Source organism: Mycotypha africana (genome assembly GCF_025528875.1).
Source record: "Mycotypha africana strain NRRL 2978 chromosome Unknown BDF20scaffold_4, whole genome shotgun sequence".
NCBI classification, from domain to species: Eukaryota; Fungi; Mucoromycota; class Mucoromycetes; order Mucorales; family Mycotyphaceae; genus Mycotypha; species Mycotypha africana.
The window spans coordinates 1,557,977-1,582,458 of NW_026515728.1; the positions used below are offsets into that span (position 1 = coordinate 1,557,977).

General features: G+C 39.3%; 8 protein-coding genes and 1 non-coding gene across 9 annotated transcripts; 5 read left to right on the forward strand and 4 right to left on the reverse strand.

The window, feature by feature from the left end:
• Nucleotides 1-1,480: 1,480 nt before the first annotated feature.
• Nucleotides 1,481-4,578, reverse strand: BDF20DRAFT_865509 (vacuolar membrane protein). Its single transcript, XM_053080797.1, has 5 exons — nt 4,417-4,578; nt 3,969-4,294; nt 3,645-3,844; nt 1,957-3,554; nt 1,481-1,881 (listed from the first exon to the last, which is right to left on the reverse strand). Exons 1-5 carry the CDS (start codon nt 4,475-4,477, stop codon nt 1,853-1,855), a joined length of 2,214 nt encoding a protein of 737 aa, XP_052937418.1. The 5' UTR covers nt 4,478-4,578; the 3' UTR covers nt 1,481-1,852.
• Nucleotides 4,579-5,432: 854 nt separating this feature from the next.
• On the reverse strand, nt 5,433-6,965 carry BDF20DRAFT_865517 (uncharacterized protein). Its single transcript, XM_053080798.1, has 3 exons — nt 6,238-6,965; nt 6,020-6,163; nt 5,433-5,939 (listed from the first exon to the last, which is right to left on the reverse strand). Exons 1-3 carry the CDS (start codon nt 6,577-6,579, stop codon nt 5,619-5,621), a joined length of 807 nt encoding a protein of 268 aa, XP_052937419.1. The 5' UTR covers nt 6,580-6,965; the 3' UTR covers nt 5,433-5,618.
• Nucleotides 6,966-10,123: 3,158 nt separating this feature from the next.
• Nucleotides 10,124-10,441, forward strand: BDF20DRAFT_798166 (uncharacterized protein; the record flags this gene model as incomplete). The annotated part of the gene is made up of 2 exons (XM_053076309.1): nt 10,124-10,247; nt 10,305-10,441. Coding segments are annotated over 2 exons (261 nt in total), but the record flags the coding sequence as incomplete, so codon positions are not given.
• Nucleotides 10,442-10,826: 385 nt separating this feature from the next.
• BDF20DRAFT_905786 (3-dehydroquinate synthase-domain-containing protein) lies at nt 10,827-13,361 on the reverse strand (the record flags this gene model as incomplete). The annotated part of the gene is made up of 4 exons (XM_053083206.1): nt 10,827-12,448; nt 12,555-12,666; nt 12,768-13,140; nt 13,231-13,361. 4 exons carry the CDS (start codon nt 13,359-13,361, stop codon nt 10,827-10,829), a joined length of 2,238 nt encoding a protein of 745 aa, XP_052937421.1.
• Nucleotides 13,362-13,691: 330 nt separating this feature from the next.
• Nucleotides 13,692-16,589, forward strand: BDF20DRAFT_456131 (uncharacterized protein). The gene is made up of 2 exons (XM_053075490.1): nt 13,692-15,405; nt 15,507-16,589. The coding sequence occupies exons 1-2, from the start codon at nt 14,094-14,096 to the stop codon at nt 16,484-16,486; spliced, it is 2,292 nt and encodes a 763-aa protein (XP_052937422.1). The 5' UTR covers nt 13,692-14,093; the 3' UTR covers nt 16,487-16,589.
• Nucleotides 16,590-16,831: 242 nt separating this feature from the next.
• BDF20DRAFT_912396 (kinase-like domain-containing protein) lies at nt 16,832-18,324 on the reverse strand (the record flags this gene model as incomplete). Its single annotated transcript, XM_053083948.1, has 4 exons — nt 16,832-17,689; nt 17,754-17,899; nt 17,992-18,102; nt 18,228-18,324. The coding sequence occupies 4 exons, from the start codon at nt 18,322-18,324 to the stop codon at nt 16,832-16,834; spliced, it is 1,212 nt and encodes a 403-aa protein (XP_052937423.1).
• A 1,746-nt stretch (nt 18,325-20,070) lies between these two features.
• BDF20DRAFT_865547 (uncharacterized protein) lies at nt 20,071-20,863 on the forward strand. Its single transcript, XM_053080799.1, has one exon. It carries the CDS (start codon nt 20,288-20,290, stop codon nt 20,816-20,818), a length of 531 nt encoding a protein of 176 aa, XP_052937424.1. The 5' UTR covers nt 20,071-20,287; the 3' UTR covers nt 20,819-20,863.
• A 484-nt stretch (nt 20,864-21,347) lies between these two features.
• On the forward strand, nt 21,348-21,420 carry BDF20DRAFT_t67. Its single transcript has one exon. It is a non-coding gene; the product is annotated as a tRNA-Lys (tRNA).
• A 478-nt stretch (nt 21,421-21,898) lies between these two features.
• On the forward strand, nt 21,899-24,385 carry BDF20DRAFT_865549 (uncharacterized protein). Its single transcript, XM_053080800.1, has 2 exons — nt 21,899-24,215; nt 24,290-24,385. The coding sequence occupies exon 1, from the start codon at nt 22,017-22,019 to the stop codon at nt 23,886-23,888; it is 1,872 nt and encodes a 623-aa protein (XP_052937425.1). The 5' UTR covers nt 21,899-22,016; the 3' UTR covers nt 23,889-24,215; nt 24,290-24,385.
• The last annotated feature ends 97 nt before the right edge of the window (nt 24,386-24,482 follow it).

Here is a 24,482-nt window from a genome sequence, read left to right on the forward strand (position 1 = left end):
AACTCACCTCTCAATATCGATAACCCGTACCTAACATTTTAAAAAAATTGGAAAATATAAACAGTAGAATGCTTCTCAAGACAATTTCTTTAAACAAAACAAAAGAAATAGCCAGGAAATGGAAATGGATAGCTTTAAATTAATGAACTGAACTAGAAGATGATAGCTTCAGCGTTAATATAATCTAGACTACTATATGAGTCTGATGTTATATAGATTGAGATTATTCCGTCAACAAATAACTTATTGTAACTGTTGGATTGCATCATTAAAAGCCTTTTGGGCATCTGCATCACTGAGTTTCTTTTTCTTTGAGTCCAAACTCTTCATCAGATCCTTGCAGTTTCTTATCACTCACTTCTTTGAGAACGTCTTGATCGATATTGCTACAGTCTGGAGCGGAAGGAGGAGCAGAGAGAAGCGGCAGGAGGAGTAGAATCATCAGGAGAAGAAGGGAAGAGGCCAAGGAAGACGAAAAAGGCCAACTAGGTAAACCAGGAAAACCAAGAGAACCAGACCTTTTGCAACGGGTAAGGTGAATATCATTAAGACCGACGGCTTCAACACCGTTCAAAGCAGAAGTGTCGAGACTGTCAGAGTTGACAACTGGTGAGGCAGACAGGAAAGCGAACAAGCAAGCAGTAGAAGCGAGAGTCAGCAAGTTTGAGTTGCATTGTGAGTTGGTTTGCTTTTATCTAGGCAAGAAAAGCTTCAAGGAAGAAAACGGTATATTTTGCAAAATTGATATCTTTTTATGAAAACAAGAATTATGTAAAAAAGCAAGCATTTTCTTTTATACTCTGATTGAAATTTCCCTGCTTAAAGATGCCACTGAAGATGTCCGTAGACTGTAGATCTATGTTAGACTAATTCCTGTATCTTATACACTTATAAAAACTTTGTTTATGATCGAAGCGTAAAGAAGTGGGGCTCTAATTGCTTTGAGCTGTATTCTGTTTATCTGCTCTTACTTCTTTATAAATGAATACATTGTTCGAAAGCTTACATAATAAGCAGGAGGCCAACCCTGTTAACTTGTTGTTGTTTTTTTTTTCTTTTTTTACTTTATCTATCTCAAAAATGATATACAGACTGACAGAAGCAATGAGCAGTAACTATTTTTTCTTAGTTTGAGATAAAAAGTCCTGTATTATTTGGACTCTCAACTTGAATAGCATTGGATATCGACAATCCGCTCAAAAAACCCAGTTAATAGTCTTAAAAGATGGTGATATGACAGTGTTTATCAAAAGTTAGAGTTATTAGAAAGTGCGTTGTCATACATTTTTATATACATGCTTCTTAATAAACGTGTAAAAATTTCCAAAGAAAGCTTCAAAACGCATTATAACGATGAATGCATGTACTTTCAGGATAAGGTTTTTCCCAAGCACTGTATTTGATTGATGACAAAGAAAGGAACAATAGTAATGATAACTTAGTACTGTATAGTTATCAAAAAATGATGAAACTGCTTATGTAAATAGGTCAATACCATGATAATTTTATTCCGATGGTAAAGCAACTATGTTGGTGAGCAAAAGTATTAGTAACCACCGACTTCACAGTACTGGAAAGTTTGTGCAGTGAAAGACGCGGTTTTATCGACGATAGTTTTCAGGATATTTTATGTAGCAAAGTGTATTATTTTCAAGTTTGGTATTAGCGGGAATTGTAAAGATATTTGGTTAAAAAAAAGATAAAGAAATTCGACGTGATGTTACATGTTTATATACATAGTTGGGTCAAAATTAGATGAAAAATGGTGGTGTAAAATTGTACGTCAGCTAAAAGGAACAAAAAAGGGGGATAAAGAATAAAATAAAGGAGTTAGTAAAGGAAAGAACTGGATTTAGGACAAGCCTTCGGTGGATATACGAACTATTATTAGAAAGAAATAAAAAAAAAAAATAACTGTCAATACTTGTAGGCAGACATTTATTGCAAAGCACTTACGTGAAAAGTTTATGATGATAGCCACCACCATGAATAGAGTCAGCATCGCCGGGCCATACTTGTCAGAGTAATCACCGCCTTCTTTGATGGTGATACTACTTGCGCGAGTATGGAAAATATAGAGAGCATAGACCATGACGATCATAGCCACAACAGTAAAGATGATGGCAGAGATACGTCCAATACGATCAGAAAAGTTCAACAAGCCGATAGCTAAAGCACCTAGTAACAAAGTAAAACGTATCCATGACAAGAAGGTACGCTCATTTGCAAAATAGGTCTTGGCAGGTGGTGCAGCGACAGGTACGACAGCACGAGGACGGCTCATACCGCCCTCCTGCTGCTGTTGTGGATCAACTTGCTCTTGTAGGCTTGCTGTATTATCTTTGCCTCTAAACAAAGCTTTTGATTTTTTGAAAATAGACTGTAAACCCGCTGGTGATAATTTTTTCTTTGATGGTGTGGATGCAGGTGGGGTCGAAGCAGCTATGGAAGCATAGCTCGCTTCCTCATCGGTTAACAATTCTTGTCCTGCTGTTGTAGCTGTTGTATTACCGGTCGAGCGTTTTCGTAATAACGGCGTCGTTTCATTGTCTTTGTCAGCATCACCCAAAGCTATCCTGACGCTATCGGTTGTGGTTAGTTTGGACCCGTCACTGTACAAACCATCCGAGTCGAAAGAAGTAGAGCTGCTATGAAGAGCGTCAGGCCGTTTGACACCAAACGAGCGATCGACATTGGGCTTGCGAATATCAATGTCCATCTGAGGCAACCAGAAGGGCAAGACATTGATTTTATCCTCTAATAAGCTAGCACAGCCATGAATAAATTTGGAAAATTTTGGCACGGATTCCACGAGATGCGAGTTGACTAATTCTACAATCCATTTAGGAGGTTCTTGGCCAAATTGCGTTTGGAGCTTCACTTCTAAAACGGCATAGGGAAAACGACACACATCGCCTTCTGGCAGCTGCTTAAAAGGGTAATCGACGCCAATATCCATGCGACGCCAGTTGTTTCCCGATCGAACGGTAGTTTCATCATTATCCTCACGAACCATTGTCAACTCAGTGTCTAAACTGATACGCACACGCGCATCACCCGGCAATTGAAACGCCGTACGGTTATAAAACGTACGCATCATTGGATGGAACTTGCGGGTGAGGACAGCGTACTGAACTTCCTGTGCTAGCTGTTCCATTTCCTCAATCTCCTTTTCTGTCTTTGTGCCTTGTTCTCTTGTTTTGGCAAACAGTTCTGTTGTGGTGATCTCGCCCTTTAAAAAGGCATTTAAGTATTTCTCTTTGATCGGAAATCTCGCTTTGACGGATTTTTCACCGGTCCAATCTTCATGATGCGTTTTGCGCTCGACAAAGATGGTATTGGTATCCATACCGCCGTACCACCGCATACGAATGGCCTGTGCGCCTTCTGATTTTTCTAACCGGCCTTTATACAAGTCAAAATCGTCGTTGTCAAAGTAGACGCTGGTAATGGCAGAGTCTTGCTGCTCGAATTCTTTGTTGGGGTTAAAGACAAGGACTGGCAGATGCTTCAAGATGATTAATTTCAATTCAGTAATGTTATCAGGATGTACCCTATAGACGAAGATTGAAAAAAAAAGGGGACATTCAACCAAAGCGGAAGGGGAAATTTTTCTTAAGTTCAGTGTGTGTTCATCGCCTTACCAATATTTTGTTGTATTTCTGACAAAAGCCGACTGTTTGCCGCCAGCGCCCGAATCACCGCCACGCTCTTTGCCTCTTGTTCGAACTCTGTCGTAGAGTGTGGATATACGAATGATGAGCGCTTCATAATTTTCTTTGTAGAAAGGCTTAGCATTCAATCGCGCATTGAACATTGGTTTGATAGGCCAACTCGTCACTTTCTAAATAAAGAAGGGCAAGGGTAAACAAATGATCGTAACAAAACGGGGTTCCGTCAATTAATCAGCATTATCTTTGCTTATCTCTAACATTCGGCCCAAGCGATGCCTTGGGCCCTGCACTTACATCATGCTTTTTGGTGATCTTTAAAAAACCTGTATAATTCAAGCGAGTGAACTTGGCCAAATCATGAACGTCTGCGATGATTTGGCTCAGTTCGATTTCACTCGTCGTAAACTCGTCCTCGCCTGGGTTCTCTTTCGTACACAATGCATCCACTTCTTTACTTTCTTCTTCAATATGTTTTGTTATCTCTTTCAACTTGACGATTTGAAAGTTGTACACTTTGGCCAGCTCCTTTTCGAGCTTTTCAACAAATTTAGATTCATCCTCCTCCTGCCACTCAGCTTGTGGCAACTTTTTTTTCAAAATAGCTTTCAAACCATCATAGTCTTGAAACAAGGGAGATGGGTGGGTTGGATGGTAAAGATGAGAAAATAGATCAGAACAGGTTGATCGCGCACCATCAATTGAAACGTAGGATAAAATTCATGCAAAGATAAGAGAAATTTACCCAAGTAATATTGCGTCCATTCTGGATTTAACGATGTCCTTAATGTATATCCAAATTTCATAGTATTCTAACGTTGAAGGAAAATTTAAAAATGGGTTGAATTTGCGTCGACAAAAGAGGTTTATTCAAGAAAAGAAGGAATGAAAAGTTTTCTTTTTTTTTTTTTTTTTTTTTTTTTTTTTTGTGTTTTAGTTTTGCCCCAGCTTTCGAAATTCGGAAAGTTCTCCGCAAATTCATCAAGAGAGCAGTAAAATGCTGCTTAGGATACTTCGGGGGCGATATGGCATTGTTAGCCGGAGATCAGTAACTTCTTTTTCAAAAAGCGACTATTATGTGTGTTTGATCAGAAAACAGCAGTGCTATTGATGCCTTACATATCAGAGTGTTTTTACATTGTGATATTTATTATTTCCTGTAACATTCGTTTCAATTGCCCGAGAAGAAGCAGCAAATTCTATTCTTACAATAGAGCAATGGAAGCCACTCTGTTGAATAAGTCCCATCAGACAGATATTTCAACTTGGCAAATAAAACCATCCTTGCCTCCAATTTGATAGACGTAGAAAATAAAAAAGGTTTTGTTAGTCTTTACGTGGCATCTAGTATTTTACACAAGCACTTGTACATTGCTAGTGCATGGAAAAGAAACACAGTTTAGATATGGTTTTAGATATAGCTGAACAAAATTGATGGTCGTGTAGTAATGGCATTTTAGAATGGGGCATGTCCTTCTTTGCGTACATATCCATCTATGGCTGTCGAAAAGAAAACGTAGTTTGTCAAATCATCAGAGACTCACCGTTATTACATAACCAGCGAAAGACCCTGATCATTTCCATCGTTTTAAACCCCTTTGGTATGAAACTTGCCAAAATAGGCGTACTTTTGAACAGGATATAGAGAATGAAGGAAAGTTTTATTAAAATCACATTGTGATGAAAGGAAAAAGAGGTGTGTACAATTTTAAATAAGTAGATGTTGGGATGGGGAAAACAAAAAAAAAAAAAAAAAAAAAAAGGTATTTTGTTAAATGCTTGTGCGAACTGTGGGTCGAATGTTACAATGTAATGATATAAAAACGGAGGTATCTAAATGCATGAAGAAAAGGGTTGGGTGAGCTCCAAGAAGCTAAAGAGAGAAGAAAGTGTTTTTGTTGACAAAGGTGATGATGACCCTTCCGACGAAAAAGGACAAGAGTCATCTTATTGTAGTCTTGGATGCTTTTGGTAATGTTGATCTTCAAATAAAGATAGTTGCGCTATGTAAGGGGAGCGTTTTCTGTCATTCGAGTAATTCATAGTATCGATGGAGGAGGTGGAGGGTGGTATAATGGCTGTGGAGCTGATACTGGTTGTTGTAGTACTAACACTATCATTCTCCTCAGTAAAAACGTCAGGAATTTCCGGCATGAGAAGCGCACCATCCTCGGGATACTTGTACAAAGGAGGAATATGTGTCGTGAAATGTGGCTCGGGTAAATCTTCGGGTGATCTGATGGGGCTTGCAACATCAGGCACGTCACACTAATGAGAGATAAGGGAAAACCACGTGAGTATGGAGTATGGGTTACGGAAAAAGAAAAAATATCTGAAGAAAATTATACCTTATCTAAAGCAGGTGTATCCATATCTTCTAAAAGCATCTGAATAAAGTCGCACATATTTCGCTCAAAATAGATGAATGGATAAAGTTTTTCTAATTCTTGAAAATGTTGTTCTAATGTGTATCCTTCTTTGATATGGGTAAACTGCATTGACAATGAAGAGCAAATTTAATATGTATAGGGAAATAGATCATACATGCCTATCATAGTTACTGTACCTCTTTTTCCCGTTTATGCACTTGAAGCTTGAAAAGATACATTGTTCTGGTTTTAGGGAATAACAAGTGATGGTCTGCCGCCTTGACATTCCAGATATCGTTCTCTTCTTCTTCTTCTTCTTCTTCTTCTTCGTCTTCATCCTCCTCCTCATCATCATCATCATCATCATCCTCGTCGTCACAATCATCTTCTTCGTCTTCATCTTCAACGTATCCATAAGAGAAAATCTCATGAATGGCTTCCAGTCCAGTGCAACCATCGCACATATATTTTTGTATTGCAGCTTGTGTCAACAGATCCAAGAATAAGTCATACCAACGAGGGGGCATTCCACCACCCATCACCTGTTGACCAGCAACAGTTAGGGGTTTGACTATTTTACTCTTATTATTGGTAGGATCTTGTTGTTGGAGCTGCTGGACATTTGTGCTGCTATTTTCCAAAACGGATCTTAATTTATTGGCACTGGTTTTTAGAAAAGCAGGGATAGCTTCTGCTAATCCAGGTACAGAAGTTCTGTTTGTTTGATTCTGAAGTTGAACACAGATCGAATGCCTGCAATTTGGGCGGCGATGGCGGCGACAATAACTCGGTTGAAATGATTTCGAGAATAGAATTTCCTCTCTGCTAGAGCGGCTGTTGCTGCTGCTGCTGCTGCTGCTTTTTTCATGCTCATCTTCTTGCTGGACAGTATGGTTATTCGTATTGTAACAGCGACGAGAGGCAACAGGAGCTGAAAAGGTCACATGATGATTACGTCCGACTGCTAAATTAGTCAATTGACATAAATTCAGTCTTTGCTCGAATCTCTTATCTGTATAGCTGTTTTGGTTTGATGAAGAAAGTATGCCTGTAAGAGAGAAGGTTGTGTGAGCCATGATCGAGTTGTAAAGAAAAAAGACGACGGTAGAAGAATACCTTCAATGACTGATTCAATCACATTCTTCTTGTTGTTCTGTACGTTTAGACGACGACTACTATTGCTGCTTCTGCTACTATTGCGTGTTCTATTACTGCTCTTGCTGTAGCTGCATTCTTGTTCCTCGTCTTTTACTTGGTCCTCTTCCTCTTCTTCAAAAGCAAATGCATTTTGAAGTCTGGACTGAATTGACTGATGGAATAAATAGTCTAATATCAAGTCATTCGTGGTGGAGGATGAGTTCTGTGTTTGATTTGAATTCAACACGGTGGATGTCTTGATTGCCATGTACTTTCGTATTTCGATTAAATAGGTCGTCTTTTATTATATAAAGGGATAAACAACGCGCTTATAATAGTGCAATTCCTGATTGTAAAAAAGGCAAGCAGTTGGCTAGATTTATAAGAAGAACAAAAAAACAACCAAAAACCAGGTTGAATGGGAAATAGCCGGGTTAACTTATTTTATATTAGTTTTTTAAAGCAGCAAATTAGAATATACTGGATCGGGTAGAGCAGAAATGGATAAAAAGCATCCGATACAAACATCCCACAAAACACGTCCTTATTTCAGCAGACCCTGAGAGAGATCCTCATTGCCAACAAAAAAGCGGATAAATGCGTGTCACAAAGATAAGAAAAAGAAGGTTTGATATGCATTTCGTATTATTTTCGGGTGATTTCGCTTTTAACTTTTTTGTTAATTTTTTTTCTTTTTTCTGGGCATTTCGCACACAAAACAGATTTTCCCTTTTTGCACGCCTTTCCACAAACAGTACTGTTCAACTCCCACATCCTTAAATTCTTTTTGTTCTTTTCGAAAATGGGAAAGTGACGTCTATTAGATAATTCAGATCTGTCAAATCTTAAAATAGTAATTTATATCTTTCTTTTTCTCTCTCTCGCTGGCGTTCAGCTTAGGACGCTAAAATACGTCAACTGATACCTGCAAAAACAGATAAAAGATGTCTGTTTTAGCAAGCAAAAATTTTACAAAGCAATAAAGCAGCAACTCGACGTCGGACGGCACTTTTTATGTCGATTGACCGTTCCGATACTGAAGAGCTGCCAATCTAAATGGAGGAACCCAGCCTCCTACCTACCATCCACGGCAAATTTCCTTTCGACATTTATCCGAAACATATTTGTTCACGGAAAATGGGAAATGTTGTATTTCTCCAATCCATTGAATGGGGAGAGAGTTATCAGATTTATAAGCCAGTCCTACGATCATCCTCACGACCGTGCTGCCTGGCATGCCTGGCAAAATGGAATAAAAAACGTCTCTACGTTCTCTTGTGCTATTGGCTCTTTAGAAATCATTAGATATCTCGTTCAAAAAGAAGGCTGGGGTGCTTAAAGTCACTGGCTTAATGAAAAGCAATACATGGCTCGAGTTTTCTATGCAAGAATGAACTTTTTTTTTTGCCATTGTAAACAAATAGCGTAATCTTTGTGTACTTAAATTAAAGTAGCATTGTTTCTTTAGTAATATCTCTGCGGTTAATGAAATAAAAGCATGTATTGTACAGCTTTCTCTTTCGTTTTGAAACACAAACTACTTGTAAAGACAGTATTGGCGGAAAAGAAAAAAGGAAACCCGCCTGCTGTTCTTGGCTATTCAGAGGGTATGAATGGCTTCAAGATAGCTTATCTAAGGGACTTTCGAAAACCCCCTTCATACGATGTCTTCACGTTTCGAAGTCATATGGTTATTTTGCTAAAGAAGTCTTGCTGCTTTATTGTAAGCATTTCTGCTACATTAGACATTTGAAAAAGCAATAGTGAAATAAGTTGATGATACGAAAAGAGATGTACAGTGTATATTTTACATTCAGAGAGTAATCCTTCTGAGGAATGCAGCACAGTTAGAGAGTTAACCTGTCCTTTTACGAAGGAAGCACTTGGAAGATGGGCGCTCTGGAACGATCCCCTCCACAAAGAGCCTGCTATTGAAAGACATCAAGATATATGAATTATCTGAACCCCATTTTCGATCATCCTGGTGCAATTCAAATACGTATTTTTTGAGTTTACTTTTTTGCAAAGAATGCCATCTTTTTCTGCAAATCATAAGAATTCGCAATACAACCGATTCTTTGGTTTCTATGGAATTATTTTGCAAATGCCTGCCCCGTTCCCAACATAGAGAAGCCCTTGGTTGAAATTGACAGCAAGTATCTCAACTGATTTGGCTTGAGGTGGCTGTTAAACTGGTAAGTAAAAATTAGAAATTATGCAACCAGTGAGCCATCCTGTTACTTGTATATCTTTATGCTAATAAGTAGATTATTCATAGCAGAAGCAGTAACGATGAAAAGTATCTCCGCACGTGATGTTCACCAATATTTGTAAAAAGGCACACAACAGTACAATGAAGATATGAAACCCCGCCCTGGGAAAGGCTCTCACTCTCTCTCTCTCTCTTTTGCAAGCGATTATAAAAAGGATATGCCCCTATTTTTCTTTTGGTTCGTTATTCCTTTTCTTCTTCTGTTAAGACAGAAAACCTTTTCTTCCAAAAGCTTGTTTTTGATCTTTTTGCCTTGTTTCTTTCTTGCTGAAATAGCCACCTTTCCACTCATTTTTTGATAGAAACAATCTTTTGATTTGGGGTCTCTTTTTTTGGACAAAGAAAAATAGACAACAAATAACTGTTTTGATTTGCTTTTTTTGCTATTTTTTAAATACGAGAACTATTTAAGAAAAAGCAAGTTATCTTTTCTAGCTTACTATTCCCTTTCCTTCCTTTCATTTTCGAACGTATTGGAAAAGAGACCCTACTGTCAACTGATTTAAATGAATTATAACAATAACGAAACTATCTTATTTGATAACGAAGGCTATTATTACTATGAAGAAAATTACCAGCAACAGCAAGAACAACAAGTAGAACCGCAATATGCCGCCGCTGCTTATCATTACCAACCCGACTATCCGCCTCACACTGCATCCAACTTTACCATCGAAGACTATGAAAATGAATTGAGCTATTTCACACATTACGATCAAGAAATGGAAGAGGCAGTCCAAGAGGCCGACAATGACGACTATGGCTATAACTATGGCTATAACTATGGCTACGACGATAGTTATGAAGAGATGGATGAAACAGAAGATGTCGAATCATCTCAAAAGCCGACAATAGACCACCTTATGGACGACAGTTTGCTGAAATTGATCGTGGATGTTCAATCGTACCTTGTAGACGCCTCAAAAGATTCTCCTTTATTGGCTCTTCAATACAAGATGTACACCTATCTCAAGCAACGTGCCTTGGAAGTGGGCGTGGACATTCCTACCACAACTGCTTAAAGTTCAGCTCGTCATCTTTTTGATTCTTCAGATTTTCTTCTTATTACCAGTGATTATGTCATATACCTCAACTCTTTCACTTATTCCCTACTATCCCTTATTTACCATTACAAACCTCTCAATCATGTTTTATTTTGGACTCAAAATATGTTTAAAAAACTTTTTTAAAAAAAAAAAAGTATAAAACTATATCTCTTAATGCCTAAAAAAAATAGAATAAAGTATATCCCTTTCAACACGCACACACACACACACAACCAACAAAGAGTTTGAGTGTTGACAAGTGTTTCTTTTTCTTGGGTCACTTTATTGAATCGTACAATTTTTTAACAAGAGGGTGTGTCACTTGCAAGACCTAGTTGTTCATATTCAATTCATTGCGAATACAATCCATGTCAAAGATGGATAACTGTCCTGCAGCTGCCACGGAGGGCAAAGCTGGATGAGTTGCAGGACTCAAAAATGCATTGGCCACTCTCGAAAACTTGCCCAAGGGGCCCATATTAATGAGAATGACTTCTTGATCGGCTTTAGGATCTACCATTTTTCTAAACTGTTCTAGATCGACGTTGCTCCAAAAGGAGGTTGCCATGCCCACCAGTTTAATAACGCCAGCATGGTCATAGGCCTGAAACAGTCGTTTCGCCTTGGAAAACATCGAGTTCATCATGGAAGTACAAGCAGGAGACCAGGCATAGTCGCCGTTGGGATCATGAAAGGACGCAATTATCTTGGTGTTGTGGTAAACGTCGCGGTTGAGCTGCATGACAAGCTCCAACTGATTGTGAGGTAGCGTTGTTAACTCTAAATCCACGTATTCGCAACCCCAGCGATGGCCCCATTGCAAAAGATGCAAATAGGTGTCTATTTGCGCAGGGTCAAATTTGCCCGCTTGAGGAGTTGTCCGTACAGTGTAAATAATAGGGAGCGATGTCATACGGCGCAAATAGGCAAGTTGTTTTCCAGCTTCTTCAATCCAAGCGTTTGTATCTTGAGCAGTGTCTGTCATGGCTAACTGGTCTACTCTGTACTCCACCGCATCTGCTCCCTCTACCCATTGGCTGAGTAGGTTCGGCAACGTCGTTTGATAATCGGACAAAGTAAGGCTGAGGAAGCAAGTCTGCTTCCCTTTCGCAGCAGGTTGAATATGACGTGGTTGCAAAATGCTGTTGATTAACTGCAAAGCTTGGGCTGCGAATGGTTCCTCTTCTTTCTCCAAAACAACGCATTCATACCACCTTGCGCTCTCGTCCGACGGCGACTGCATCGAGCCGGCTATCTCGGTAAAGTAGATCTTGACAGGTGCTGCTTGACTGTTGGCACTGACGCATTCGATATGTTCTTGTTGGGCAGCTACCTCAAAAGTATACCTACTTTGTAGTTGCTTTGCGAGCGTCTTTAGGCATCTGTAAATACTTGTGTTTGCTGCCACAAAAAACAGGCTTGCTGGTAACGGTCTGTTGCTGTTGTTCTCTTCTGCGCTTTGTTGACTCACCGTTTGGGAAGAGATATACCGATGCAATACCTTTTCGATGTCAGCATCCTGCACATCAGAGGCTTTCTGCTCCCATGGGTGGCCGATAGAGCTCAGTAATACGATGCGTTTTTGCGAGCCCTTGTTTTTCTTATCGACCCTCATTCGTTCCATCACCGCTTCGACCGTTAGCTTTTCTTTAGCAGAGGCAGTGATGTCGACGGGTAAGCCATAGAGCTCAAGACAGCTTCTGAGCCGTGGAATCACCTCAGGAGAACAGTGACCGAGCGCACAAGATAACTCGGTTTCATGTAAAAGCCCCAAAGAAACACATTCACCATGTAACCATTCAGGATACAAGATGGCTTCATAAGCATGCCCGAAAGAGTGCCCATAATTCAGCAAGCCGCGCAACCCTCCCTCTCTTTCATCTCGGGTCACGACGTCTGCTTTGAATCGTGCAGAAGCGCCGATGACGCTTTTCAAAAATTCTCGATCAGCGCCTATGTATGCAAAGAAAAAGTAAACAAAAGGGGAGGACGGGCATTGGATTAACCTTCAACTCTCTCCAGTCAAAAAAAAAAAAAACCCCCATCAAAGCCTCCTTACACAATTCGTTCATTGTTGCGGAATCACTGTCAAGGTTTTTTAAAGCTGACTCTATTCTTTCTTTGCCATTTTCGAGCTTTACAAACTCATCCAAACTTGAAATGGCAGCCGTCTAAGTAATGGAAAATGAACGAGATTCAGTTCCCTTTTGCACACATGTTCCCCTCGCGCCGCCTTTTTTCTCCACTTTTAAAAAGCCCCTTTCTTTTTTACCTTGATCACTTCAGCCATACCATTGGCCAGTTCACGCTTAGGTAAAGTCTGCAACATGGACAGACTGATATAGATACGCAGAGGTTGCCAAAACGTCCCCACCAAATTCTTTCCATACGTCGTATCAATGGCAGTTTTACCGCCAATACTAGAGTCTACCATGGCCAGCAGCGTCGTAGGGATCTGAACAAAAGGAACGCCACGCATAAAGGTGGAAGCAACATAGCCGACCAAGTCACCTATCACACCACCTCCTAGCGCAATCAAACAGGTATCTCGTGTGCATGCCGAACGGAGAAGATAGTCTTCAATCGACGCCTTGGCAGCCCGACATTTGGATGTTTCACCAGCAGGTAAGATGCGAGTGAGCAGTCTTTGTTGCAAGGACAATCGTGATTGTAGAGCAGGCATGAGCTTTGGAAGATACAGCGGGCCTATGTTGTTGTCAGTAATAATAACATACGTAGAAAAGACTTGCTGAATCGAGGTGGTGAGGTCTTGCGCAATATGGTCCAGAAGATCAAAGCCAATATGGATCACATCGGGTGTGTTGAGCACAGAAATAGTTTCGACGCTAGATTCAGTTACTACCATTGTTATGAGATTCCAAACAGAGGAGACGGCGCGAAAGATCTTTTCGTTTCTGACAATGATGAAAGAAAGGACGAAAAGAAAGAACAATAAAGATGAAAAAATGGAAATATAAAAAAAAAGTTGCTTTGTACCTGAAACTTGCTACAGTGAAAGGATGAAATTTAAATAAATCACTGCTGGTACATAGTACAAAATTGAACTTCTTCTATGTCACTTTTAGACACCTTGCATAAGCTAAGTTGTTCCCATTGTTAAAAAAAGAAAAAAAAGAAAAAAAAGGTCTTGTGATGCCTTTTTTGCAATATGAACCGACTCAGCCTGACCATAATAAAATTTTATAGTAACTAGAACTCTCGATAAAAACGGCTCTTTATTGAACGAATCGCCGTCAAACTCCCCTTTGTCTGTAAAACTTATGAATGGTTATCGTTTTGTCCAAGTTGATGACTTTTCTGATCTGTCATGTTTCACTCTTCATCACAGAGTAATAACTCCGCTCACTTTCAAATTTGCTTGCAACAATAGCTTCAACCAGGAAAGAAACAACTCTTTTTTTTCCATTTATTTCACATACTTGGGCAAGATCTGCTTCTATAAACATTATTGAATTCAACAACTCCATTCAAAATCCAACCTCATCTTTCTGATCAAAATTTTTCGGACAGAAGTAAACAAACAGAAAGAACAAAAGACAATAGATTGGGACGGAGAAGAGAAAGATCTTTTAATTCAATGTCGGCCACTTTGACAAAGAAGAATCATGATCAAGTGAATCCGGATGCTGTACCTATCGATGCGGGGATAATTCGTTGCATTTGTCCTTCCATTGAGGATGATGGTTTTACTATACAATGTGAACATTGTTATGTTTGGCAGCATGCTTATTGTGTTGGCATTACGCATGCCACCATACCCGATCACTATTTGTGTGATTGCTGTGCTAGAAAGCAACAGCAAAAGAAGGGTCCTAAAATGTCGAAAAGGATACCCATGTCGAAGAAAACTCTACATAGACTGGATGCTGTGGTGGAAGAAGGCTCTCATCAGCTGATGAGTGAAACAAAAAAGAAAAAGAAACGTCCTTCGAAAAGTAGAGTGGTCTCTCGATTTGTACACTCTATTTTTAAAGAAGCAAGAGAGCGTTGGACGTCAAGCCAACGATGGAAGGAATACGTAAAGGAAACAGCCGTATCAGCCGTAGATGGCATGCACCCTCCTCCGAGCGCAGGGCCCTTACTGTTTGATCACGGGCCTTTTGTCACCATGGATGCCATGACTTTGTATACAAAAGGTGTCCTCCTCAATACGCCCGTTTCAAGCAAAGGACTTTTTGCATCTAAACCCATACCAGCTCGACGTTATTTGCTGGAAGTGACAGGCGACATCATGCTAAAGTCAGAATTCAAATTTGATCCTATCAACGACTATGTCATCTTGGGCACACCTCTCAGTCATATCATGTTTTATCCCACCTTGGATTTATGTATTGACACACGGCAGTTTGGCAACAAAGCCAGATATATTCGACGTTCCTGTCATCCCAACGCAGAATTGAGAAATTTGTTTTTGCCCTACGCCAAGGACGACAAAACCATTCATTTGGGTTTATTTGCACGACGTGCGATTGACAAGGGCGAAGAAATTACCGTAGGCTGGAATTGGCAGAGGGGACATATTGCTTGGAAAGAGAATATGAATTGGCACTACCATTTGAAAGAAAAATCAATGCATGAAAGTGGCGGAAATCAGGTCATTGATGAGGAGGAAGAGAGGAGACGTAAATCCACCATAAAAGCTTTGTTGACGAGATTTGAAAAGGAATTTGGCATGTGTGCCTGCGTCAATAAGAGGAAATGTTTGATTCAATATTTAAAGCGTCAGTCTGCCACGCCCAAAGAGACTGCCTCTCAGCGTAGAAAATCAAGCGTGCCGAGCGTTGCAGCGTTTAAGAATGGCAGACGAAAGTCATCGGTTATCTTGCTCAAACCGAAGCCTGTCCACCTATCCAATAGTGCCACCCACGCCAACATCATTACAGTGAAGAGTAAGGGTTCGAAATAACGATAAGTGTAGGACGGCTGGGGAAAAAAAAATACATATCTTGCTCATACTGCTTTTTTTTTTTTTTTTCAATCATTTTATTAGAGGACATCAAGGATATGTCAGAAGATGAATTTTTAGATGTCGAAGGAGATATTGATATTGGAGATGAAGAAACAGCGGTCACCACCTCAGCTCCTCCACTCACTGAAGATAACAGCGGTGAAGAAGATCATGATGATCTGTCTTCTTTATCTTCCTTATCTAGTCTTTCAGTGTATGACGATTCAGATGAAGAAGCATCAGCGAATCATTCGGAAAAAAGGAAGAAAAAGTCATCCAAAGACGGCCTGAAACGAAAATTGGGCGATAAAGGCTTCCATCCGAACAAGTCGTTCAGAAGAGCTACAGATAAAGCAGGACCCTTGATGGATCAGCAGGAGACACCCTCACCCAAGGAAAAGATCCCTAATTTGCCGCGAAAGAAATTGTGGATGCTCAATTACATGAACACGGCACAAGTGGCTCATTCCATTGGAAGTGCGGCTTTATCGCCTCAGAACGATTTGAAAAAGGAGGAACACAAGCAATTGCAAGATGGGCCTTTATATAAAGATACTGATAAGGACAGCCTTTGCATGGAACAAACCGAAGAGATGACAGCCATATCTAAAGCGGAAGAGGAGCATATAGAAATAGTTGACTCCACATCCATGATCGATATCATTACAGTACCATCATTATCCTTACCTGTTCAGGAAACTGAACAACAAGCGGAAGTCATTATTAAGAGTGAAATAGACAGCCGTGAACATGAAGTGGCAATGACTACAGATACCCAAACATCAGTGATGATAACGAACAATAATAATGAGATGACCCCTCCAGCAAAGAATAGAAGTGATAGTATACCAAAGAGCGCTTCCTATAAAGAAGAAGCAAATGAACCGACAGATGGAATGGATATTGATGATGGTGAACTTAGTGATGCTTCGACTGTTCAGTTGGACGAGGATGAAATTAAAGACATATATTCAAAAAGTGATATGGTTGGAGAGCGAAACACAGATGCAGCAAGCTCATGAACATAGTCATAGAGGATTATTAAAACAATCAACGTTACCCCCCTCCCTTCATCAAAAAGAAAATGGTTTTTTCTAACCTGAACTTCATCAATCATACCCGTACCTTTTTTTTTTCTTTTTTTTTTTTTCTCTACAAAATTGCATTCCATATTTATTCATGTTTGGTCAATAAAAAGCTTCAGTCCGACGAAACTGTCAAAATTTTTTTGATAAATATTATAGTATCTGCTTTATCATAAGCCGACAAAATGGGTATAAAATGGTAAACGCAGAGTCGGTCCATTCCGAAAAGAAAAGAGAACTCTACTCACTGGAAACAAAAATGAGAAGAATGGGGTTTTTTATTTACAAATTGCTACGTAATAATTTACGTAAATAATCATAATCAGGACGTTCCTCAAAAGCAAGCGTTCTAGCATACTCAATGAACGTGATGATGCCATGGCCACCGTGCCTATAAGAACCCGTGGGCGAGCCATCTAGCAGCAAATCTTCCAGGAAGGTCGATTCTTTGATTGCTTGAATACGATCCCAACCTGCTTTGGATGTTCGGGCCGTTACACCCGACCAAGGCAAATCACCCGCCAACAGCAGATCCAGGAGCAGATAACCTAAACTTTCAATATCATCTCTTCTAGCATGAGCACAACCACGATGCACGTTTAAAGAGGCATACCGAGCTGTTCCTGTTTTGTGTTTGATGGGTCGTTTTCGCTCAGGATAAGGCTGACCTGTTTTGGGATTACGCCACCAGGTGGCGAGTCCAAAGTCAATGACATGAAGATCGGATGATAATGCATCCTTAGAGTCAAAAAATCGATGATGGTCGTTGTTATTTTTCTTCTCTCCTTTGTAAACATTACTGTCATTGTATGGGTTTTTGGTTCTTTTGTCCAGATGAAGCGGTTGCTTTCGTACAGGGTCATGTTGTTCCCAAGATAATGTAATGCTATCGGGTGGTGAGGGAGGTAGTTGGACAGGAGAGATACGAGTACCATGATGAGTGTGACTAGTAACCGTACCAGTGGTGATCGTACGATAAGGGTATAGGGAGGATGATAGGATGCTCGATGTTCTTGCCAGTGAAGTCCAGTTCAATCTTGCCATATCATGTGCACCACATGATTTAAGCAATAAGAAATTCTCAGGCTTCAAATCACGATACACAATTCCTTTACTATGTACATATTCTAAGAAGGAAAGCTACTTGATAGGCGCTCACATCAGTTTAAGCGAAAAAAAAAAAAAAAAAAAAGTGCTTTCTTACCAACTGACATCCAAAGTCGGTGATGAGAGTCAAAGCCATATACTTGACCGATAACTGCAATTCTCTTAAATTGGTGCCTAGTAAGTCAATGACAATGCAATCAAAATCGTCATGTTGTCCATACCAGTGACATTTGGGAATACAAGCTAGTGATAGGTAGGTATGTATGCCAGGTGGAACCAGTGTGAGTCATACACAAGCTCAACAACAGTAACCTTTCTCATTCATTGTTACTTACGCCCGCCCTTCAATAGAGAGTACATCAAGCTTTCATGACGTAGTTGTGGACAAGGGACATTGAGAGGCTCCCGTTTAAGTGCATAAAAGCGATTTGTATCAATATCTTTGACTGCAATGTGCAGATGCATCCATTTGCAATATATAAAATAGAGCAGGGAAATTTTTCTCCTTTTTTAGGTTTGCCTTCCCAGGTTTTACAACTTAATTTAGTACATCAATGCAGAAAATTTTTACCTTTGAAAACCTCGCCGAAAGAGCCTTCGCCTATCTTGGAGATAACCAACCATTTGTTTCTGACAATAACATCTCTTCCTTGAGAGGAATGGTCCATATGAGTAAATGGGGTGTCAATAATAGCAGATGAACTAACAAAAAAAAAAAAAGGGGGGAAGGGGTATCTATCTTGTATATGTATAGCTGTATATAAACTACAAAAGAAAGACTATGTCAAGATATGCTGGAAATAGAGGCAAAGTGGGGCGCACACTAAGAGACACACCACAGACGGAAGGACACACACACACACAAAAAAAAAAGAAGAGCTAGAGGAGGAAGGTAAAATGACGACAGAAGATAGTGATGCTTTTATTGCTTCGTAGCGTTCTTTCTCTTCTTCTTCTTCTTCTTCTTTTTTTTTCTGCTACTTTTCAGCTTTTCTCCCAAGCCTTTTGAGTCTATTCTTTTCTGTAATAAGTCTGTCTTCCTGTGATTTCTTCTATGCCCTTTGTTTTTTGCGAATTTTCACTGCAAAAGGAAGAAAAAAGCGCCGGAAGAAGGACGTTTTCAGCTGAAAGGTTTAAGCAAATTGAAAATTATTACTGGATGGATTATCTTTGACGTCTTATAGAAAATCAAAATTGAACAGAAAGAAAAAGGTCAAGCTTCAGAGATAAATGGGAGCTGCCTGGTAATTTGAATAAAGAAAAAAAAAAAAAAAAAAAAAAAAAAAAAAAGGAGAAAAAGGAAATTGAAAGAACTGCTCTGATTGAGTTTGCTAGAATATTTATGGATCACGCTTTGAAATGCATGAATATCTTTGGCCTTCTTTGTTTGTTACATCAGTCATTTTTTAAACGTAATTTTCTACTATCACAGTGAATGTTTTTCACTAACAAAGGTCAACAGGCCCTGGCCTACAAGAACGTAGGAGGCTTCTTTTTCTAATCGCAAGGCTATCAAAAGGGTCTTTTATGAAAAAGAAGTGATGTCAATCCTGACTGTAACAAGCCGGCTTTTTTACAGTAACTGAAGCAGCGACGATTGAACCGCTACTGTTATACCATACTGTAGGTGAAAGAAACTTCAATCTCAGCAGATGCACCAAATTTTCCTAAAGTGTACAAAAATGTCCTGAAAAAAAGGTGTTATAAGAAGGAAAAGCTTTTGCCCGAGCAATATTGCTACTACATTGAACTTTGCTTGCACAATAAATATCACAGACAATGGATAAGATTGTTTGCACCTTTTAAACAATGCTTCATTCGCTTATTGAAGCTGTAAACCCTTTTGTGACAGTTACATCAGAAATGAATTGCATGATACAGAGAAAAATGTATTTCACGTCATCCGGAAACGCTCACTGCATACATTCTGCACAATCGAGCATGTGTGTCGTGCATGCTATTTTCATTAAAGCTAAGCTTCTATACTGATGCAAAAACGAACGACTTCGCACAATATAGATTCAGGTCCGACGGTACTGCATATTCATGTAGAAATCATATCTTTACATTTTTTTTTTCCCTTCCATTTTGTGCACCTTCTTTCCTTCCTTAGTATTGTGGAGAAGGTCACGTTTAACTAAAAAGACATCAAACGCCTTTTTGCACATAGTTTCATAATCTATCTTACATTGCTAATTTTGTATATGTCACAAGCATCATTTTTACCACAACAATACAGCAATAGCAATCTACACATGGTCTCAACTGCATCACGAATAGCATCATCATCAAGTACAAGAACCACCAAAGTTATTGAAGAGTTACAAAAGACTTTAGACTCTATTCAGAAAGAAGTAGAGAGTACTAAACAGCAGGTAAATAGAATAAATAGTCTACCTAAAACAGATGAATTGTAAAATAGGAGGCATATGAGCTCACGGAGAATGTTCAATACAATTATCTTATCCGGGTTAGCTCCAGACTACCAAAGAGAGTAAAGAACAATTAGAAAAAGAAAATGAAACTTATATCCAATCCAACAAACAACTCCGAGTGGATATCAACAAAGTCCTTCAAACCTTAGAATCAAAGCAAGAGCTACTAGAATCTACGAAAAAGTCATCACAATCAATGGAGAACAAAGTAAAGCAATTGAAAGATGAAGCACTGGCGGCTAGGAAAGAGTTGGATGAATTAAAACAAAAGGAAAAAACATTCCAAACAGAAATATGTAATATAAAGACACTGAAAGAAACTCAACGACAGCAGCAAGTAGCACTTCAGTCATCCATAGACAAATCCCAGGCGGATTTTGATAAAGAAATGAATATGCTGCAAGATTTATTAGATACACTCATCCATAGTATAGACAATATGAAAGCGAGGGATATCCAAAAAGAGACAGAAACACTCTTTGCAATTCAACTCTCGGAAAGAAATGATCTATTTACCCAACTGAAAAAGAAACAAGAAGAGTTAAAGGCTGTGGATCAGCAATTTATTGATGACATCAGAGACGAACTAAGAGATTTAACAGATCAAAATAATAATGATAATAGAACACTGCTAGACGAAGTGGCAAACAGTAGGGAAGGAGCCAATGCGCTCATTGAACGTATAAAAACAACAGCTTCATCCTTATTAATAAACGAAGAACGTTAAGAAACTCAAATTTTAATAATTCTAAAATTCGACATATTGTAAATTGTGACTTGAGCAGATGCAATGGTGCCTATCCATTTCAACATATGTAATCTCATTGTAAATGAAAGTCATTTAAAGATTCTTTTTGTCTATCATTTGTTGCCTTGATCAGTATAGAAGGTCAAACCGTCTGGAAGTACGTCCGTTATAAAGACGACAAACAACAGCTTGGATTTCATAATAATTACAAGCCATGACGTAACATCTTCATGTAATAGCTCCATAAGCAGTGTTAAGTATAGTGTATCTGTTCATTATACGTAGACCCCGATAGATCACACTATTAAATCATCAATGACATAAAGAAGGGGTATAGAACATATAGAACATATACGACAATTCTTCTTTGGTCAACATTAACAAAAAGATATCGAACCGTACCAATCCGGACAACAAACGTCGGTGCTTTAGACAATTCCGGCAAATACCACGTGATAAGTGAGGAATTTTAGCTCTTAATTGAAAGGTTTTTCAAATTTGCAGCTCAGCCTTGTTAGCTCAGTCGGTAGAGCGTTGGACTTTTAATCCAAATGTCAGGGGTTCGAGCCCCCTATGAGGCGAAGTTGTTCTTTTTTACCTTCTTTTTTATTTTCGTGAGGCGTTTCTGTTCGTGCCATCAATGATTCTGTGACTTTTTGTCGTGTTATAACGGTAACTTGAATATTATAGAACATGTAAAAGGAACATAACTCTCTGAATAGAATAAAGAATCATCCTCTTTTTCTCTTTTCTAAAACTTTGTGTTTATTGTAAGAGTACCCTTGTTTTATCGTTAACTCAGTGCGCGGACTTTATTGAAGGTTGTTGTTACGAAATTGTACGAGTCAAATTATGTTGTTAGGAGTCAGAAGGAAGAAGAGCTAATGCCTGAAGTGCAATTCTATGATGTTTCTGCGCATTTTATGGCATTTTTGTTGAATCCAATGGTAGGTTTTACGGCCAACGCCTGCTAATTTGACCCCAGTAGTGATGAGAATAAAATTTAAGGGGCTACTTTCCTTTTTAGAGCTGTCTTTTTATGCAGAATTGCATAATGGCTTTTTTTTTTTTTTCTGGTATCATTCAAGCTCTTCTCTTTCACTTCACTATGTCTTACTTCTTTTCTATTTTTTTGAGCTGTATATTAGAGACATATACCATTTTTACCAGTTGATCAATGATAGAGTTGATACATAAAGTTGAAGACGTAGCACTTTCTTTTGATCTTGCACCCGACTTTCGCGGCATACTGAAAGGGTTTGCTAATGATGTTTCCGAAGGATGCACATTAAATGGTACTTTAGTCATGACTATACGTCAGCGTACAAGGGTAAAGCGGCTGGAAACAGTCTTCGCTGGACTTTGCCAGGTTCACTTTAAAACAACCAATGGAATCGGCGTACCAACTACAGACAGGACGGAAAGAAGAGGAATTTTCTTGAAAAGAATTACACATTTTGATGAATATTCGATTCAAAATGACGAAGGAAGCAGCATTAGAACTACCTTATTCGAGCCAGGCGTTTACAAGTTCCCATTCTCATTTGCTATCCCTGCAACTCTGCCACACTCATTCAAGGGCAACCATGGTAGTATTGAATACCAGCTGATAGCGACAGCTGGTAGAAGTGCCTTTGTCTCAGATCTTCATCTATCGATACCTATTGTGCTACGCAGATGTTTAATGAATGATTTAAGTCCTATTGCTAGAACCATGCAAACTGTCACTGGCACCAAGAATGCACATATTGCCTCCTATTCAGCAACGGCCCCTTCCATGGTGTATTCTGAGGGCGGTCTGCTTGAACTAGACTTTCATGTCACGTTGAAGGACCCAGCACGATTCTCTGTTCGTATGATTACATGCGGATTGAAAGAAATAGTCTCCTATAGGACTACTGGCAAAAGCTCTCTCACAAATCAGCGCTACCGCTATGATGAAACAAGCTATCCCTTGGGTTGCAGTACGTTTTTCCCCTCCGAGCATCCAGATTATAATCCATATCAGCCACACAACTACAATGCTATCTTTCGATTATACCCTAAAATACATACTGATAACAGATCAAAACTGATTGCAGTTAAGCATATGCTGACTATACGAATGATAGTCGGCGATAATAGAGCAGTAAAAGGAAGGCGGAGGATGTCAGAAAGTGATGGGATGTTCACGAGAGCAACGAACTATGAGAAAGGCAAAGGTCGCAGGCATTCATTACCAATGGTTAACGCCAGTAATCACAGAAAAAATTCATTTTCGCCTCATTTGAATCATCCACTCTCTTTCCTGACGCATCTTTCATCAAAGATAAAACATCAGCAGCATGATCGTAATGCTCACGATAGTACGCAGCTTGCGCTACATTCTACATCTTTCCCAAATAATGCAAATGATGACGAGACCATTGCCTCTTTGGAAACATACCACCCTAACACCAGCAGTTCATCTCGAGTAGTACCCTTAACATTGAATGTGGCCCCTACAGTATCTGGAGCAATTTCTACTAGAAACCGAGCTCGTAGATCTGATATGCATACATTGAACGCTTTGAACATGAACAGAAACAACACAGCAACAGAAGCTGCTACGATGACTCAGACACAGTCCGTAGATGACATGGTTAGAATATCCGATTATAAGTTTCGCCCACGTTCTCAACGTTGTAACGAACGCCAGCAGCTAAGTACAACAGAAGAGCAACTGCCATCATGGGCTACGGATGAACACTCAATGGCATCTTCATCTTCTTCATCCTCTTCGTCATCGTCGTTGGAAGAAGAAATAGCAAATAGGGGTCAAAATTTGTCGATAAACAATCATTACAACTTTTTTCACCATCATCGAAACAGTCAATTCCTAAAAGAGGAAGGATCATATGAATGTGAATTGAAACTACCTGTGATAGTCACATCCAGAGAAGAATACCGTGAGGGTGATGTACCTGCGCTGCCAGACTACCAATCCATTGGAGATGAGCCACCAAGTTATCAATCAGCGATTCACACTCTTCCACCCGTTCCAGTCTATCCAACAGATCAAAATGCTTAAAATTTCAACTACCAACTCACTGTTCGCACATCAATGAAACATGGAACATTATAGTTGTGTAAACCATTTTTTATTTTTGGATTTTCTTGGAACAGCGTCTGAATGAATATTGTTAGTAATAGGGTGAATAGTATTGCCAGTTTTACATCATTTCCTCGTTTAGCGCCTTACGACATGTGTATTATAAAGATACAAGGAGCATTTTGGTTATGAATTATCTGGGAGAAAATGGCTTGATGGGGCAAGTGAATGTAACTGTTACTTGAACTCTATGGCTACAAGCACGCTCGCCTGCCTCAGTCAACAAAATATGCAGAGAGTTGGTTACTGAGCAGACTCGTCTCGAAGATTTATATTAGGATCAGCTATCTAATAGTCTGTAGAAGGATTGTACACCCTACCGTTAAAGATGAAATCATTCTGAATCGTGCAACACTCCTTTAATTTTGGAATAAGCTGTATTACAAAGATTTCTATTGAACAAATAAAAAAGGTTGTAAAAGTAATCGTTTCGTTGTTTTTCTTTCCTTATTACTTGATTATATACACACTCTTTCTCATCCATATTTGTCTGATTGGCTTTTTCAACTAGCT

Bases quoted from the DNA above. Each gene is read 5' to 3' on its own strand.
- BDF20DRAFT_456131 (XM_053075490.1), top strand. From the start codon at position 14,094: ATGTCGGCCACTTTGACAAAGAAGAATCATGATCAAGTGAATCCGGAT. The intron at 15,406-15,506 runs GTAAGGGTTCGA...TCATTTTATTAG, and splicing joins CAACATCATTACAGTGAAGA to AGGACATCAAGGATATGTCA.
- BDF20DRAFT_865509 (XM_053080797.1), bottom strand. From the start codon at position 4,477: ATGAAATTTGGATATACATTAAGGACATCGTTAAATCCAGAATGGACG. The intron at 4,295-4,416 runs GTAAATTTCTCT...CCTTGTTTCAAG, and splicing joins ATGGACGCAATATTACTTGG to ACTATGATGGTTTGAAAGCT. The intron at 1,882-1,956 runs GTAAGTGCTTTG...TTCTAATAATAG, and splicing joins TATCATCATAAACTTTTCAC to TTCGTATATCCACCGAAGGC.
- BDF20DRAFT_865547 (XM_053080799.1), top strand. From the start codon at position 20,288: ATGGAGAACAAAGTAAAGCAATTGAAAGATGAAGCACTGGCGGCTAGG.
- BDF20DRAFT_865517 (XM_053080798.1), bottom strand. From the start codon at position 6,579: ATGGGTGGTGGAATGCCCCCTCGTTGGTATGACTTATTCTTGGATCTG. The intron at 6,164-6,237 runs GTACAGTAACTA...TTGTCAATGCAG, and splicing joins TGCATAAACGGGAAAAAGAG to TTTACCCATATCAAAGAAGG. The intron at 5,940-6,019 runs GTATAATTTTCT...ATCTCTCATTAG, and splicing joins ATACACCTGCTTTAGATAAG to TGTGACGTGCCTGATGTTGC.
- BDF20DRAFT_865549 (XM_053080800.1), top strand. From the start codon at position 22,017: ATGATAGAGTTGATACATAAAGTTGAAGACGTAGCACTTTCTTTTGAT.